This window comes from Tyto alba, unplaced genomic scaffold (genome assembly GCF_018691265.1).
Source record: "Tyto alba isolate M040663 unplaced genomic scaffold, T.alba_DEE_v4.0 Super-Scaffold_23, whole genome shotgun sequence".
NCBI classification, from domain to species: Eukaryota; Metazoa; Chordata; class Aves; order Strigiformes; family Tytonidae; genus Tyto; species Tyto alba.
Genome location: NW_024881297.1, coordinates 8,525,728 through 8,543,213, shown reverse-complemented (window position 1 = coordinate 8,543,213; position 17,486 = coordinate 8,525,728). Strand labels below are relative to the sequence as shown.

At 37.1% G+C, this 17,486-nt stretch overlaps 1 protein-coding gene across 5 annotated transcripts in view; it reads left to right on the top strand.

The window, feature by feature from the left end:
- Positions 1–17,260, top strand: part of DCLK2 (doublecortin like kinase 2) — a 94,418-nt gene extending 77,158 nt beyond the window's left edge. For 2 of the 5 annotated variants that reach the window (XR_004406696.2, XR_004406695.2), the window contains 9 exons: positions 377–496; positions 2,229–2,375; positions 4,624–4,757; positions 6,064–6,141; positions 7,705–7,801; positions 9,705–9,785; positions 10,964–11,080; positions 12,141–12,223; positions 15,836–15,937. Coding sequence is in view for 3 of the 5 variants with exons in the window: in XM_032990033.2 (XP_032845924.1) it covers positions 377–496; positions 2,229–2,375; positions 4,624–4,757; positions 6,064–6,141; positions 7,705–7,801; positions 9,705–9,785; positions 10,964–11,080; positions 15,836–16,057 (996 nt within the window). In the remaining 2 variants the exon portion in view is untranslated. Of the gene's footprint in view, positions 1–376; positions 497–2,228; positions 2,376–4,623; positions 4,758–6,063; positions 6,142–7,704; positions 7,802–9,704; positions 9,786–10,963; positions 11,081–12,140; positions 12,224–13,064; positions 13,078–15,835 lie in introns of all 5 variants that reach the window. The other 3 variants (XM_032990033.2, XM_032990023.2, XM_032990042.2) reach the window with 2 other exon arrangements.
- The last annotated feature ends 226 nt before the right edge of the window (positions 17,261–17,486 follow it).

Genomic DNA, 17,486 nt, shown 5'->3' with positions numbered 1-17,486 from the left:
GATGGGGGGATGGCAGGTTACAATGATCTTGGGAACAGGGTGGTTCTGAACTGAATTTCACCTCATAATATACACATAAGAATATAATCTGCACTTCCTGAATTGCTGTCACGTTCTCGTTTTTTTTTTAAAGGACATCCCATTGGTTATGTGTGTGAAATACGGTATTTTAAATTAAATTGGGTCAATGATGAAGTACAGTTGGGCTAAAATACAAGTTAAAATCCAGCATCTGACAATAAACCTCAGTTGTATAAATTAAACAGCAAAGAGGGTGCTCACTGATCCAAGTGATCACTGGTCAGCTGGTCAAAGGAAAAGTGAATTGGTGATTTCATGTCTATTCAGATCAACTTCCATCCACTTTCCTGAACAGGAGCACCTGATTGAAAATGAAGTGTCTATTCTGCGTCAAGTGAAGCATCCAAATATCATTATGCTTATAGAGGAAATGGACACCCCAACAGAACTCTATCTGGTGATGGAGCTGGTCAAGGTAAGGCTAAGGCGGCTTTTTATTTTTGTCTTTAATCCTCTGTGTTGGTGTGAAATCTGAGAATTATCTAGGAACATTAAGATCTTGGGAGACATAATCAGATAAGATTTCAGTGGCAATCTGCATTTTTAATCATGCAAATATTCTTGTCAATCAGTTACATTAATGGAATGTATGTCTCTTCAGTTGTAATTAGACTATTTACACATATCTGAGGTAATTTTGCAATGTGCGCAGTCTAGAGAGAAGTGGATAGTGGTTTTCATATCATGGTTACAATATGCAGGGGTAATGTTTCACTAATATATTTTTTAAATAATTTTATTAATTATGAAATTAAGAAACAAACAATCTTTAATGAATTTATCTTAGTAGACAATAGATACAATGAATAAACTCAACTAATTATGGTCCAGAAAAATGGAAACTCAAAAAAATCTCACCTGTTTTGTTTATATCAAACATTTACTTACCTTATTTCCCATTCGTCAGAAAATAGATGGTGCTTTCATACATGTACAGAGAAAACAAAAAAATCTTCATTGTGCTGTCACCTTGTGAACCAAATACCCAAGTTGCGTCAACTTTTGGTCATGCACTCTCTTGCCTGTATCCTGTACATACGCAGCAACACTGCATGTCAGATACAAATAATATGTATCATCATCATCACTTTTTATTTCTGTCTGAAACAACATTAGATTTTAAAAGTCCTCTCTAGAATGGTTGCCAGCCTCAGAAATCTCTAAAGAACGTCTGTAGCTGTTGAATTCGTATTTTCTGTGGCCTACCCATTTCTCTTCCTTTCTAGAAGTTATTTTTAAATAGTAGAGGCTTTTTTGGTTTTAAGACTGTAATTTTTTTTATATTTTAATACACCACCATCTTGGCCTGTATTTCCTGAATTGCTGCTTCTTTCCACATGTGTTGAAATGCTTGGAATGCCACCCACAGCTCAGACAGATCACTCCTACAGATGTATCCAGGGTAACCATCATAGAGACACCCACGTAAAATTTGTTGCAATGACTGGAAATGCTGCATCAGTAACTCACTCACATGTTGTTATGTATTCCAAGAGGAATAGGGCACCCATAATCAGAGACTGCACAACTGGCACATTCAGAAATCACATGTAGGTTCTGCACTTTGGTACATCATAGAATCATTTAGGCTGGAACAGATCATGCTTATGTTGTTTGACCTCTTCAGCAATATTTATTTGATATTTCTGCAATATTTACAGAAGTTCCAATTTGTAGTTCATTACAGTTGCTGAATATTTGTTATGTTGGGCTTTATATTATTCGGCTAATTTATATTACATTAGGCTTCACTCAAAATCAGGGCTGTTTTTTGCTATGTAAAGGTATTAAATTGTCAAGATGAAGAAAAGGGAAAGTGTATGCCTGTACCTGTAGGTAATATAAATGAGTGAACAAAGGTAGGAAGATTAATAGAATGAAATCAAGACAGAGAATAGCTATGATTTGCCCAAATTCAGACACCAGAAGCCTGGAGTACAGTTGAGGATTTAACGCAGATGACCCAAGTCCCAGTCTAGTATCTTGGTGACAAGATCATCTTTCCACAAAATAATTATCTGTCTTTTTTTTTTTTTAACAGGCATTAGAGTATGCCTTCTGTAAAGGAAGATTTTACACAGATTTTTTATGAAATATCATCTTAATTATTTTTCATGTAGTGATCTATTATCTTTTCATTACTTTAGGGAGGAGATCTATTTGATGCTATCACTTCTTCTACAAAATATACAGAGCGAGATGGGAGTGCAATGGTCTACAATCTAGCCAGTGCACTCAAATACCTTCATGGTCTCAACATTGTGCACAGAGACATCAAGCCAGAAAATCTCCTGGTATGTCCCATTTATTTTCTGATATGTTGTCTTTGTTCTCATTAATGCAAATGCTTGTATTTAAATGTCAAGGAGCTGAGCAGACAACAATAGGAATACTAATTTAGAATAAGTATGTATGAAATAAATCTGCCATGAGATAGCAATCACCATAACCTAAGTGAGCTCTGCTCAAACCTGTCCTTAGACCTATCTTTATTTACATTTTGATTGGCTGCCATTTGGATAAGCAGGAATATTGTCTCACAAAACAATGAATTTTAAAGGTATGTCAGTGAATTATTTATTATAGTTTGCAAGTGGGAGAAAAGGTGGGCTGAGTGCCATATCTTTTAATGATAATATGGTTATCTCAAGCAATTTTTCTTTCACTGTCATAGTAGGAACATCTTTCTTATGATTTACCAATATACTAGCCATGAATTCTCTGTACATGCATTTATTTTGTCCTAGGGGGCTTTTGTTTTCAGCAGAGACATAAAATAACTAACTGTGTTGACGAGAACTACCATGAAGTCTGCTTTGGGAACTGCCTAGACTACAGTTCACAGAATGGGAACAGCATGCTATCTTGCTTATACACAGAGGTTATACTTACATGTTACATATTGGGTATTAGGTATTACATGTCGTGCACTGAACAGACAGGGCCATAATCTCCCCTGCTTGAGCCACTGTCATCAGGAATGCTAATGACTTCCATCAACACTTGGTAGGCATTTATTAAGGCCTTCTGTGGTGTTTGTCAATCCTGTGTAATGAGGTTGCATCTAGAGTAGGAGTCATGGCTTATTCCAGACTGGATTTTGATTACAGGGATAGGACTATAAGCTGAAAATATTTTCCAATTAATAGTCAAATCTTTCCCAACTAATTCCACTGGCAGTGTTTAGCAATTTAAATAAGCCCTCAAATAAAATAGATTGTTTATCAGAAGGAAGGGGGGGGGGGGGGGCTTTTCCTGGTTACAGCAATATGGCACTTAAAGAAAATGAAGGTGGAAGTCTCACTTATTATCAGTGCATCTTTAAACACCGACAGTCCAAAGAAATGTTAAGCTCTCAATAGTGTTTGAATCACTTAAAAATAGGCATAAATGTCATTTCTGCCTAGAAAGCCTAAAGAGATTACTCAACAGATGCAAATCTTATTCACTGTGATTGACAGTGGCAGAATGTTAAGATAACATACTGGTATTGAACGTAAATGCGAATAATTCCCATCAAATGCTACCTATAATTGCAAGTAGTTAGTTCTTTTGCACAGGGTCATCCAGCTGTCTGAATTACATTCTCTTTTTTAGTCATGTATTTAAAAATACAAACTCTAAGAGTAATAGCAGATACGAAGATGTTATATCAAGGAGAACAAGTATTTCCATTAATTATATGAATTACATAGGGGAATGGAGGAAGGTATTGCTGCCTTAGCAGTATTCATTTGTTTGAAGAAGCCAAATAAACTCAGCCATTCTGGAGGTTCTGAAGCCCTGCATTCTAGAAACTAGATCCCACTGAAATCACGTTAACATAAACATTTTACTTTAAGAACAAACCTGTGATTAATTAGGGATATTTCCTTTGCTGGTGGTCTGGTTTGATTTACTCTTGCTGTCACTGTCATATCACCCTTTTTTTTTCTGTGAAAATTTAGCTTCTTTCCTCAACAAAATGACTCAGAGCAACATGTGCTAGATTCTTTATGGGGCTTTTGGTAAAATACACTTGGGTCTGCAGAGAAACCTAAGCACTTCTCAGTCAGCTTTCTCACTCATGTACTGAACTTGCTTAGACTTAGGGAAGATATTTGCATATGAAGTATCCAGCATGCTCACTGACTAGATTTATGCTTAGTGAGAGATGTTAAACAAATCTGATTGTACTTGCCAATCCCATTGTAAAGTCTAGGTCCCAATCAAATAGAAGTATAGTATTATATTTTTCTTATTACATTTAAAATTCCTCAGCATTCTGGGGTTGGGTTTTCTTTCCCCCACCCTCTAGTTGCTTGAGGCTATATTATGGTCTGACCTACATAGCTGGCAGACAGCTCCATTGAACACCAACTTCAGCTGCACTGTGGCAATCAATAGTCATAACATTTTTCTCTTCTTTCCCTACAGTGCTGTGGAAGTTACCTCTTTTTCCTATCCTCTTGGTGTGATGATGATTATTTTCCAAACAAGTTGAAGGATTTAAAAGATGCAGATGTTCTTTTCCTCATTCTATTTTTATTTTGCTGATTCTAGGTATGTGAATATTCAGATGGAACCAAGTCTTTGAAGCTAGGAGATTTTGGACTGGCAACTGTGGTTGAAGGACCTTTATATACTGTCTGTGGGACGCCCACATATGTGGCTCCAGAAATCATTGCAGAGACAGGGTGAGGATGACTAAGACAAAGACACAGGTCTTGTAACCAATTATCTTTCACAGGTAGCTCAGGTTGTAAGAACAAGGGGTGGTCCTCCATCTTTTTGTAAACAAACCATCTACAAGAAAACTGTCACCATTCAGCTTCCTCCCTCACCCTGATCCCAGAATTCATCTTTGCCTCCTTATTATCTCCCTAGGACCAGCACTGGTGCAGTGGGGTTTATTGGTTTGTGTTCCTTGCCTCACCTCACTGTTCAGAGCCTGTTGTACCGGCTGTAGCAGCTGCCTGGGAAAAACACAGACAAGCAAACACACTGTTCATGTTAGAAACAGAATAATTTATATTGGAAGAGACTACAGAGGTCACCTATTCTAAACCTATTCTCAGAGCAGATCTAATTAGATCATCTTGATCCAAGTGACCTCATTTGGGTGACGCATGCTACTTGCTAACTTGGTTTAATTAAATGACCCCATTTTTCTGTATTTAACAGGTGGTTGCATATATACAAAATAATTTTGTAAAATTGTAGAATTTCACAAGTCATCTTTCCTTTTAGACCTATTAGACCTCCATTCCATGCTAGCTGACTCTTGCCATGGCTGTGAACTTATGAATTTGGCCTTCCTAATGGAGGGAGGTTTGTTGTATTGTTTGAAGCATTGTTCAGTGCATTTGTCATATCGAGAAATATTTTACAGCTGCAGAGAGCTCAAACGTCAAAGGGTTACTTCATCTGCATGTTTTAGATTTTGACGATGTGAATCTACTTGATAAAAAAGAATAGGAAAAAAAGACCTCGTTTTGACCTCTAGTGTTTTGATTTCTGTGCTTTAAAAGAAAGGTGCAGTTCTTTTTCCCTGTGTTACTTGCTCAAGAGACTGGAGAATTGGTATCTTTCTTGTTGCTTAGCAACACATGATAACCTTAGCAATAGTAACTCCAATATGGGGACTGAGAAGGCATATCCTTGTCTTTTATCATTAGTCATTTTGGATTGGAAAACCTTGATACTGAATTGAATCTGAGTATATTCAGAAGACCCTGGAGTGCCTTGAGGCTTAAGGAAAAAAAAAAAAAAAAAAAAAAAAAAAAACAACCAACCAAGCAACAAAAGAGCAATGAAAGATGATGTTATCATGGTTTCCTAAAGACGGGGAAGGATGATAAGTAAAATGATGCTTAGATACAAAATCCACATCATCAGCAAGTAACTTAGAACAGATTTTCAATATATATTCTTGTAAATGTAATCAACTGATTGGAATGACTTTTTTTTAATCCAGCACAAGTAACAGTCTTGTTTTCTCAGATATGGCTTAAAGGTGGATATTTGGGCTGCAGGTGTGATCACATACATACTGTTATGTGGATTTCCACCTTTTCGCAGGTGAGTGTCCCTGTATGTCAAAGGGAAAGGTAGTAAAGAACCAAGTTTTTTCTGAGCAAGTCTTACATATCTCCCTGAAGAAGGCATCTGGGTGGGCGTGGAAAAAAAAAAGGGTTAGATTGACACATTTTCTTTACCTTCTTGTCCTTTTAAAAAATTCTTTTCACCTGTCCCTCTTCTCAGGTTTTGGGATCAATTTTGCTTACTTATTTTTCTAAGGCAGCAACTGGTTTACTGCTGTGTGCAGGGGTAGGGTGGTATGAGGGCAGCTTCTTTTCCTTTTGTCTGCTGTGTGTATCCCAGCTCAATGCACGTGTATGCTTTGCCCTCTAGTGTTTCTGGTTGGACACATCAGCTTACTGGTTCATGGTGATGAGGGGTGGTTAATGGTAAACTGAGGTGAGGGGAAGAATTTGCTTATGTTGCATTTTTAACGTTGCTAATCTTTTTGATAAATGTCATGAGCGATGGAGTTTGCAGACACAATTCTTGCTACTCAGTGTCACAATATGTACAAGTTCTAACAATCAAATGGATATGCTTTGTGCCTCAGCAATTTTTTTTTCCCAGGGAATGAGAAGGAATTGACACATTTTAATGCGAAATTCTCCTCCTAACCTATAAGTTGTTTGTGCACAATCTGTTTGTCCGTTTTTACAGCAAAATACTTAGTTTTTAACTAAAAATCACCAGACTGAATATTTTCCAAAGAATGCAACATAAATATTTGTCAATAGAAAAATTACCATTTAGTTTAGGTATTTGTTTTTTGCATGTGGTTAGTTCATGTTTAAAACTGAAAACATGTTTTGAAAGATATATCATGCAAACAAATGGCAATTGCTTTGAATAGAGTTTGGGGGCTGGGCACAGAGAATGTCCATACCATGCTATTAGAATCAGGTCTTAACCAAGGTTAATAAATATTTATTGCAAAACCAACCTAAGACATAAATTTTTCATTACAGAAATAGGTTGGGTGGATGTGCACAGTGGTTAGGGTCAACAAACAGAGGTTAAAAAACATAAAACCTGCTGCCATTGATCCCTGAATATTCATGATACCATGTTTTTGATACAAAAGTACTTATCCTTTCAATATCAGTAGCCTGCCAATCCTTAGTGAACTAAAGGTATCATGTGTTTTCCATATCTCCCCTTAGGATTTTGAAAACTGTCACGTTGTGATAGTTTAACAGAAGAGGCTCATTTCACTATGCTTCTTCCCCCTATCATATGCCTTTCGGGAGTGCATCCTTTAGAACTAGGCTGGCAAGTAACTTATTTTTTAATCACCTTTCCTGTTCCTTTATGTTAGCTATGCAGTCTCTATTCCAGTGGAAGTCCTTTCACCTCAATATATTATTTTTTCTGTTCTCATCACTCCTGACAGTGCAACTATGGCAAACACCTCAGAAGTGCTGCCACTATAGAAGCTTGCAAATTATGTGTTTATAGTAGTTGATATAATGTCATTTCTGTTCCATCTCCAAATCAAGTTAAAAATTCATATGACAAACCAACTTCTTTCTCGTGATCTTTTTCACTGCTGCTGTTCTACAGTGAAAACAACCTTCAGGAAGACCTCTTTGATCAGATACTTGTTGGGAAGCTGGATTTTCCTTCTCCCTACTGGGATAACATCACTGATTCAGCAAAGGTACTGATATGTTTTCCAACCTGAAATAGTGTTTCTGACAAGCCACTGAAAAGACTATGCTCTGTTGGAAAGGCAGAATAGAAGATTCAGGATAGACTCTTACGCACTTCTCTACCTGCTGTGCCTTTTTAGTTAGATAGCTTAACAGTGCTTGATGAAAGCTCAGGTTTTACAGGCCATCATGTTATTGTCTGAGTAAGCATAGCAGAATCCCAACTGCAGTCAGTGAATATCACATGCTATTCAGTTTACTTAATGATGAACTATTATAGCAGGTTCAGTACTTGAGCTGTAAAATGCCTCTGAATTTTTCCCTCCTATCACTCTTAAAAAAGGAAAAATTATTGCTATGTGAACTGAATGCAGTTGACATAATTTGTTCCTATTTCATTTGAGCCAGTTATTAGAACTTTTCAAGAGGTACAGCCAGCTTGATTTGCCATTGCTAATAGTTCTTGTGTTATTATTGCCATTTGTGTTTAAAATTACTCTGTCTGTAGGATAAATGTTCCAACTTTTAAGCCCCGTTTCTCAAGCTAATTCAGTAACATGGTCTGAATGATATCTGAGGACTCTCAACTAGCAAGTGGAGATTATTTGTTAACCAGCCAATGAGAAGTTGCATTTTTTCTCTCCATTTCCCAAAGGCTGTTTATCCATTTGCCAACATTTCCCAATCTCCAGTCATCTCACACTCTTCCAAACGTGTGTTCTGAACAAACAAGGCCCTCAATCATGGTACTAAAGGTGACCTTTCACTTCAGGCTTACACAGACTAAATAGTAACTTGGAGGGTTGGGAAACCTCTCAGGTATGTTATTTGCTTGAAGAAGCCATTTCCCAAAACTGAAGTGATGACCAATTTCCTTGAAATACTCGTGATAAGAATATGAAGACTGATGATTTGGAGGCTATAAAGGGTTTTTCAAGTGGTGATTTGACTCCAAGTACATGAAGTTGTTCATTCGGGAAGGGGACATATTTGTTTTAATAGCCTTGTAGAACCAGGAATTACACCAGTAAACTAGTTGTTAGTTGCATAAGAGGAAACATGAATGAATAAACAACTGAAGAAAGTTGGTTTGGGTTTTGGTTTGTTTTAAATTTTACTTTACTGACTGCTTTGTATCGATGACCTCTTAAGGTTTATCGTATCTGTAGACACCATTAATGGAAGGCCAATGGAAGTATTTGATAAAGCTAAAGACATCTGCTCTAGTGCCTCTAAAATATGATGAAAGCCACAGTACCAAATCTTTTGAGATTAACCATATAATTAGTAGAATTAAGAATTTTTATCTTTCTATCTATCTGCTTTTTCCTATACCAGGTGATCCTTAGCTGATGAAAAGAGTTAAATGTCTTTTATTCTTCTGGAGCAACACAGAAGAGAACATAGTTTTTAAATAATTTCAGCAGTTTCTTGAATTTCAGATGCAGTTTCTTGCCTCTCTGATTTGTACTCTTTATGTACTGTTACTATGTGCATGTACACTGCCCATAGAGGATCTCATCTGTCCCAGGTTTGTTTTCATTCCAGTCACCTGCATGAATATATAGAGAACAAACTGGAACATTATAGCTGATTTTTACCATTTCATCTGGTTTCAGAAGACTCACTGAAACACAAATACAATAAGGAAGTTGATATGAAATATGCTATCCAGCATACTCTTAAACCCAAAGGACAAATTTTTTGTTCCAGTAAAGTCACACTGGTATCACTGGTTCTGGTATCAGTGTAAGCTGGGTTTTTTTCCACCATGAAAAATTGCAAGAAAATTGCACTGAGAACAACTTGGTGCAACAGTATTTTCCATTGTAATATCCTTCCCCACTCTCCTCAAACTCTTCTTCTTTTTTTTCTTTTTTTTGTCTTGTTTTTTCTCTTTTTTTAATAAAGGAGTTAATTAGCCTGATGTTACATGTGAATGCTGAAGCCCGATATACAGCAGCACAGATCCTAAGCCATCCCTGGGTGTCAGTGAGTAAAATACATTATACTTGTCTCTATTTTGATATTGAATCTGTAAATCTAACCATTGAAGTGTAGTTTTCAGAAGCAGTAATACCTTTCTACTACGCCCATTTCTGTTTATTGAACCACTAGTCCCATTTCCACATCAAAGAGAACAGCAAGAGTCTGAAGTTAGCTTCAGCTCTAACAAACAGCACCATTGGCTCTGAAAGAATAGTGAGGGTAGCACTTGCTGACTGTGATTAGAAGGTGCTGGGGGTTGCTATAACCCTGCTTAAACATAACACAACAGGCAGATGTGTGATCTTTTTTGTTATTTCACGTTCAACCTAGAAAACAGTCATCTCAGAAATGTGTACATGGAAGCCCTGTTGTGCATGTTGGCATCTATCTTGATGCAATGGAACTTGAATACCACCTCCCGTTTCTTGAAGCACTTCAAGCTTCATAAGAGAAATAAAATAAGCAAATAAAATACCTAATTTAACACGGGCACTAAGCTGATGGCTGCCAGGTCCCTCATCTTTTTGGGCAGCAGCAATGGGGAACATCAATGCTTATTGATTTAAAATCAGTTCATTATTAATAAATACCAGTTTACATGTGCATAGTCAATGTATATTTCCAGACACATTTTAAAAGAATGACTGAATATGATCTGTGGAGTTCCCTCAAACAAGAGAAGACAACTACAAGTGTGTCTGTACGTAACAGCTGCTTTCAAATGTGTTTATGGTACTGTATAATGTTTGCACACTTAGGACATGACGGACCATTTGAAATTCTGATTTAAAAGAAAGCCAAATGACAAATACGCTTTTTATTTTTAACATTATTTCAAGCATGTTGTTTTTAACATGCTTGTCTCCAACTTGCAGCTTATGATTGTGTGACAAACCAATGGACTGAAGACATACAGAATCACATAGCCTTTTAAGAAATAGAAGTTCATACATGAAACTCTGGTTGCTATGCTCCTTTCCTCTGTAATTCCTCTTAGCCCATTTGAACTATATCTCATGTAGCAGAGTGCATTCGCTTTTAGGCTGCCTGTCTGAATGCTTACTCTGCATTGAAAAGTAAGAAGTACCCGAAGACAATAGAAAACTTCTCTTTTACTCAGTTACATTCAAACATGTGTTTGTTTTGCTCCTAACTTGAATATTGTGTTTATTCTTATACAGGATGATGCTTCCCAGGAGAATAATATGCAAGCTGAAGTAACAGGTAAACTGAAGCAGCACTTTAATAACACCCTACCCAAGCAAAATAACACATCTGCTGGGGTTTCTGTCATCATGGTAAGAGAAATTAACATTTTTATACATTGATATTATACTGTGCATATTTTCCTAACAGTGCTCTATGAGCGTGTTTGGTGCAAGAATAGCAAAACCAAAGCTAGAACAGTCTCTAATTCTAGTCTTTATTTCTGTATAGTGTGGATTGTCTCATCACTTGAGAGCAACCGAGTCTATCACAGTGTGCTAGCTAAGCTATAAAAACAAGCTTTCAAAAAGAAACATGGAAACACTAAGTAGTTGTATGTTGAAATGAAGCTTATTAATGATTTGAAATCTTTTGTTATAAAAAGTGTAATTTTTTATCATACTGACAACCTAGGCAGTTAAGTAGGCTCTTCCTCTATGCCTGTCCAAGTATTGCTTGATCTTGAGCATACTGTTGTTCAACACTACACTTGCCAGGAAACCAGACTCCATTTCAGAAACTTTCTTTGTAGTACTGAATGTTCACTACATTAATTTTGTCCCAATCTAACCCCTGCTATGTTTTTTCTGTTCCCTGATGGGGAACTTTCTTCAAAGCGTACAAAGGAGCCCTGATGACCTATAGTTGAACTTACATTAACAGTAATTCCAGAAGGCCCGTGTGTGAATCATGGTAGAAGAAATGGAGTTTATTGTTATCGGTACTCAGATGACCAGTCACATTTGCAGAGAATATGTAACTGCCATAGAGATTGAACGGCCATCTTACTGTAGTCCATTCTTATCTAATGCAAGGATGGACACTGCACACAAATAGTATCTTCAGTTACTAAAAGAAAAATAAAACAATCTATGATAGTAACGTAACAGTGATTTCCACCCCCAACCCTCCCCATTAGTATTAACTACTCTCAAAGTCCAGCCCACTTATGTTGGCAAAGAATTGTCTTAATCGTCTGAAATTAGGTAAATTTAAATAATGTTTCTGCATACATAGATACTTTTGCAAACATATTTATGAGAATTAAGTAGGCCAAAGACTTAAATGTAGGAAAAGTCACAAAAATAAAAAATGAAAGAAGTCAGACAATGGATTTCAGGTTCATGCTGTTGTCTACATTTCATTTGACAGTTTGACTTGACAGTTTGAGAGGGACTTCAGAGCTTCATTCTTTATACTGTTGAGACTATGGATAAGCCTGAAGCTGAAAACTGGTATAAAATGCACTATATGCAATAAGAGCAATTTTAATTCTAACTCTCAGCCCCTCTCCAACTTGCATGCCACTTAAGCCTGTCTCAGATCTCTGACACAGCGTAGCTTCTGGCTTCTTATTGGTGTGGGTTTTTTCTGATTCTGTTAGCTACTGACATTCCTTCAGCCAGAAAAGTACACCTCATTAAAACTTTTCATTTTTCCCTTTTCCTGCCTTATTTCCTTCTAACAGGTATGGGAGGATGTAAATGCATAATTATTTATTTCTGAATGTAGCTCCCAGTTATTGCTGAGGGGAAAAGTAACTTCTTGTTCAAAACACTGTAACCTGATGAGGGTTAAGCCCCCCAGTTTGTTATTCTTGCCCTAGATGCTCTTTATCTAGAGCACTGAAATTTAATTATCTTCATGTTAAGTTCTTCTACACTTGTACTAGCACTCATTGCTTAAAAACATTCAGATTCAGACAAGCACAGTATTGTAATTCTCATGTATTGCAGTGCATTGCTTTATCAGTCCACCCGCATATTTAATGGAATCCCTTTTAGCATCACTTCATTCAAATATTGTCATCTGGCCAATGCAGATAATACCATCATGTGGCAGATAAGTAAAACTGCACATACCTACTTCAGTGTTCTTGCACAGGAGACTCTTCCTGCCCTTAAAAGCATGTTGCTGCTAATTCATTACTGATTTTTTTTGTCAATATCAAAATGTTATGTAAATCTAAATATGTTGCAATTGTGTTAGTTCTGCTTAAAGTAAGTCTAGTTTCTGTCCCTTGCTTCCTTCCTTTTTCCTCCTTTCCCAATGCCTGCATTGCTTTCCTCTGAGTAGGTCCAAGGCAATGGTACGTACTAACTGCAATGCTTTGTTCTGCTGCACAAAAAATACATCTTCTCCATTTTTAAAAAGAAGAAAGGAGAAATAACTCGGGCAGTCTGAAGTGGAAAGAGCTTTACAGTCACACCAAAAAAAAAAAAAAATAAAAAAAAAAAAGGAAAATCTTTTAAACACAAAAAAGGTTTCTGTATTAAGTGATGCATGTTTGAAATATTCTAAGCAAACTTTTTACTTCCTCAGACATACTTTGGTCTATTCCCCTGGGAGTAATTTTGTGCATGTGTGTATCTTACAATATCCCAAAGCAATTAGAAAAAGATGGGAATCCTATGAAGACAGCTCCAAAGAACCCAAAGCCACTGAAATAAGCACTGTTCCCACTTAAAATAAAACTTGTAATTGTCACGTCAGCCTTTATGGTATTACAGTGCTGGTCAAAAGGTAATCAGTCCTAATTTATTTTAAAACATTCTTACTTAGCAACAGTAAAATTAAGCTTCCTCTTTGATTTTTAAAGAAAAATAAAAATCCTACATTGCATTACATAGGTATGTATTGCTATGTGCAAGGTGTGACAACTGTCAGAGGTTGCTGGGGGGACAGCACAGGAGAAAATCGCCCTCAGCATGAACTCAAAGCATTTTCTTTCCCTTTTATTAAGTAACTGACCTGCCACTGAAATAGCAGAAACCTGTTTATTCACAACTCTTTTTCCAGCAAGCAAAAGAGGAAATGCAGTCCTGCTGGCACAGCAGCTACTTTGATAGTGATAAAGCTACTGCACATCATAGCTAATCTCAAAAGCCTAGATACAGTTAGGCTAGTCATTTTCTCATGTGCTCCATTTGTTAGTAGAAGCTGTAACTCAATTAAAAAAAAAAAAAAAAAAAAAAAAAACAACCAAACCCACAAAAAACAAACAAACAAACAAACAAAAACAACCAAAAATCCCAACCAAAACATCGTACAATCAAAATACTTCACCTTTAACCTTTTCTTTTGGGAACTTTTATACTCAGTACTTTGGTCTGAAAAAGACTGGCACAAAGGCCTGGCGGGGGAAGAGAGGGTATCATGAAGCTGCTTGCTGCCTTCCCTGCCCCAGCACACAGCCACATTACACAAAATAGAATAGTTTCAGCAGGAGACTCTGAGTGAGACTGATTCCAGAACAACCCATAATCTATATACCTGCAAATTCTAAAAGTCCTCCGTGTGAGAAATCAGAGAAACTAGTCCAGCTCTAGAGAAATTTGAGTTGAGATACCCCATAATAAAGTAAATTTTCACTACCAAGCCATATAATCAGTTTGGAAAAAAAAGAGGCTAAGTACCTTATTTTCTGCTATCATTGATGACTTTAATCTAAAAATAAATACATGCTAAATTTAACTTGTATCAGAAAATGATTTCAGCATCTAAAACTACAAGATTTAGAGAACAGCGTAGTAGACAAACTCCACTAAGAATACATAAAAATTTTTACATTAGTAAAACAAGTCTTCCTGAGCAATCAATAATAAAAAAAAAAAAAAAAGCTACAGAAAAGGCAGAGCACCTGACTTGACTTTAAAATTAGCACATCCCAGGTCAGACTACAAAATTTCACGTAACAGTGTTATACAATGCTTACACATACATATGCAGAGGGTGCCACAAAGGTGAAACATGTATTTGTGCTCTGCTCCGCAGTTCAGGCGTCACACATCTGTGGATTACTGTAGAAAGCCCAGGATGTACATGACGAGTAAATGCACCTTGCACCATTCTGCATAGCTGAATAACTACAAAGAACTTACTTAATCAGCATTAACTTAAATCTGTATTACCACTGGTACTTGAAGATCTTCCACAAAGTAAATAGTTAAGCCAAGAAATAGATGGATTTATACAGATCAGTATCAGCCTTCTAGCTGTGAGACAAGACTAATTACGCTGTCCCTCAGTCTCAGAAAGCAACTCTGACACATATTTTTGATACAGGAACTACTGGGTTTCCCTCTAGGTCACTTTAGACATTCCACTAGCAATTAAACATTACACTGTGGTTTAACACAGCTGGCGGTATCCTTCAGAGGGTATGAAAGTTGTCGGCTTCAGCAAACACACCACATACTCCAGATAATCCACCTATAGAGTTCTCAGTTTTCATTCTAACTTGCTACTCTCTTCAGTAAACTTATTTTTTAGTATTCAGAAATTATGCATTTTTGCCACCTTGTCAGCCTCATGAGAGGTCATTTGCCTACTCTCAACAATAAAGAAGAGCATCTATTTTTCTGCTTAAGACAGAAAAAATCATTAGGTTTTCACCTGTCACCTTCACAAAAGACACACTTCTGTACCATGTGGGTTGTTACAGAAAAAGTATTATTAAGTTTTCACTAAGCATTATGTGATTCCCTGTATCTGTAAAAACACAAGTACGTAAGTTTTGCTAGAAGCTAGTATGAAGAGTTCCTGCCATATCATAACCACTCATGTAATTTTTTTTCCACATCAGACTTGCAAGACAAAATTTTAAACTCGCACCATCACGGTAAACATATGCCTGGAAGATAAGTTTTCCTTACATTTTCCAAAGTCAGCACCACAAAATGCTGCAATTATATATAAGACTTCTAATGTTATTTCTCCTTTTTTTTTCTGGCTCTAATGCATGCACTTAATGTGTTGTAGATTGTTTTAATCCTTATGTTAAGACAGGCCTCTGATTTAGCTGCTCTTTTCTTATTTTGCCTTGCATTTTTTTCCTTTGTTTTTAGAACACAGCTCTAGATAAAGAGAGTCAGATTTTCTGCAGCAAGCACTGTCAGGACTCTGGTAGAGCTGGAATGGAGAAAATTTCTACAATTACTGCTGCAGCCAGTGATCCTCGTGTGGCTGGGTCCAAGACCCTCTTCCCTGCTGCTTCTGAGCCGCTCCGATCCCCCACGCTCCCCGCCTCAGTGTCTCCCGAGTTTGCTGGGGATCGGCCTGGTGCGTAGGACTGACGAAACCAAACCCTACTGAAGCTCCCTGCACTCTCGCCACAATTTTTCTTCATTTCACACGACGGTTTGTTTTCAGTTTGCGTGCACCCTCTCATGGCCAGCCCAAGGCAGGCTCTGGCACGGGAGGCTGATCTTCTCATAGCGGGTGAGTGAACGTGCGTTCTGAGTGCTCTTTGCCCTTGTCTTGAGAGCAGCAGTAGGGGAAAGAATCTGGCAACGTTAGATGTTTTTTAAGTTACCTGTGTTAGTTTACTTAACTGCATTTCACACAGCCTTGGGTTCCAATAGAATAACTTATGGTGTAGCTAACCGTATTTTTATATGAGCGGTGAGACGATGAACAGTTACCTGGCCTCACCTTTACAAGCAGGCCCTGTTCTGTTCTTCTGATGAGGATTCTCAGAAAAGTGGGAGAGGAAGACAAGGGAAGAAAACTTACATTCACCTTCTGTTCTGATGCCTCTATTTTTAGCCAAGTTTCTACTGAACTTGAAGAGGCAAATTTTCACAAAATATTTTTTAGTGGACTAACTGAAATACCATGAGACAAACATTGGAAATAGAGGGAAGGATGGTTGTTTTTGCATCAAGTTTGTTATCTGACTTGCAGGCTGCCGAGTAGTGTTTAGGTAATATGAATTTAAATAAAAGTGACTTGGGATGTAAACACGAGCACTGGACATTTATTTATAACAAAGACTGGAGTCAAGGAAGCCTTTTTGTTCTAGTCATTTTCTATCCTAGCCACAAGTGTCTCATCCACACCTTTCTCCAGGGTCACACTACCTATTAGATAAAATTACTTTGGACCTGTGAATGGAAAGCCTGCTGCATGTTATCTAAGCTAGGATGAACGGAGCAGTTCCTAGTTCTAGGGTGAGCTGATAGAGGAGCTACTACAAATAGCTGCCATCAATAGCTATCAGAGGTTTGTCAGTGCTATCTCCCTATTCACCTGGTGCAAGCACTGGAAACAAGGATTGGGGAGCAGCTATCCTTAATCTGCAGTCACAAGATAGATGAGGTTTTATCTTTACCATAATGCTTAGTTCAATAGAGTACGTATTCAGCTTATTTTTTTCCTTTGCTCGTTCCTATGAATTGGTAATAGTTCATTTTCTTTCTTAGCTATACTTTCTACTAGAATTGTAAAAGAAGAACCTGCAATAAACTTTCTTCATTAAAAAAAAAAAAAAAGAAGTCATTCATTTCTTTGAGAATTCAGTTATTTTGTCAGTGAAAATGTCTTCTTATTCCCTCTGAAGAGATTGAACCGTTAGGTACCTACCAAAAATATTTCGTAAAATGAATCTGAGGGATTCCCATAACCTTTTAAAGTTCATTGACTTGTATAGAAGACATAGGTAATACATGACTGAACATGAGTGTTTTACCTTTTGAAGAGCCAAATCAAGATCAAAAA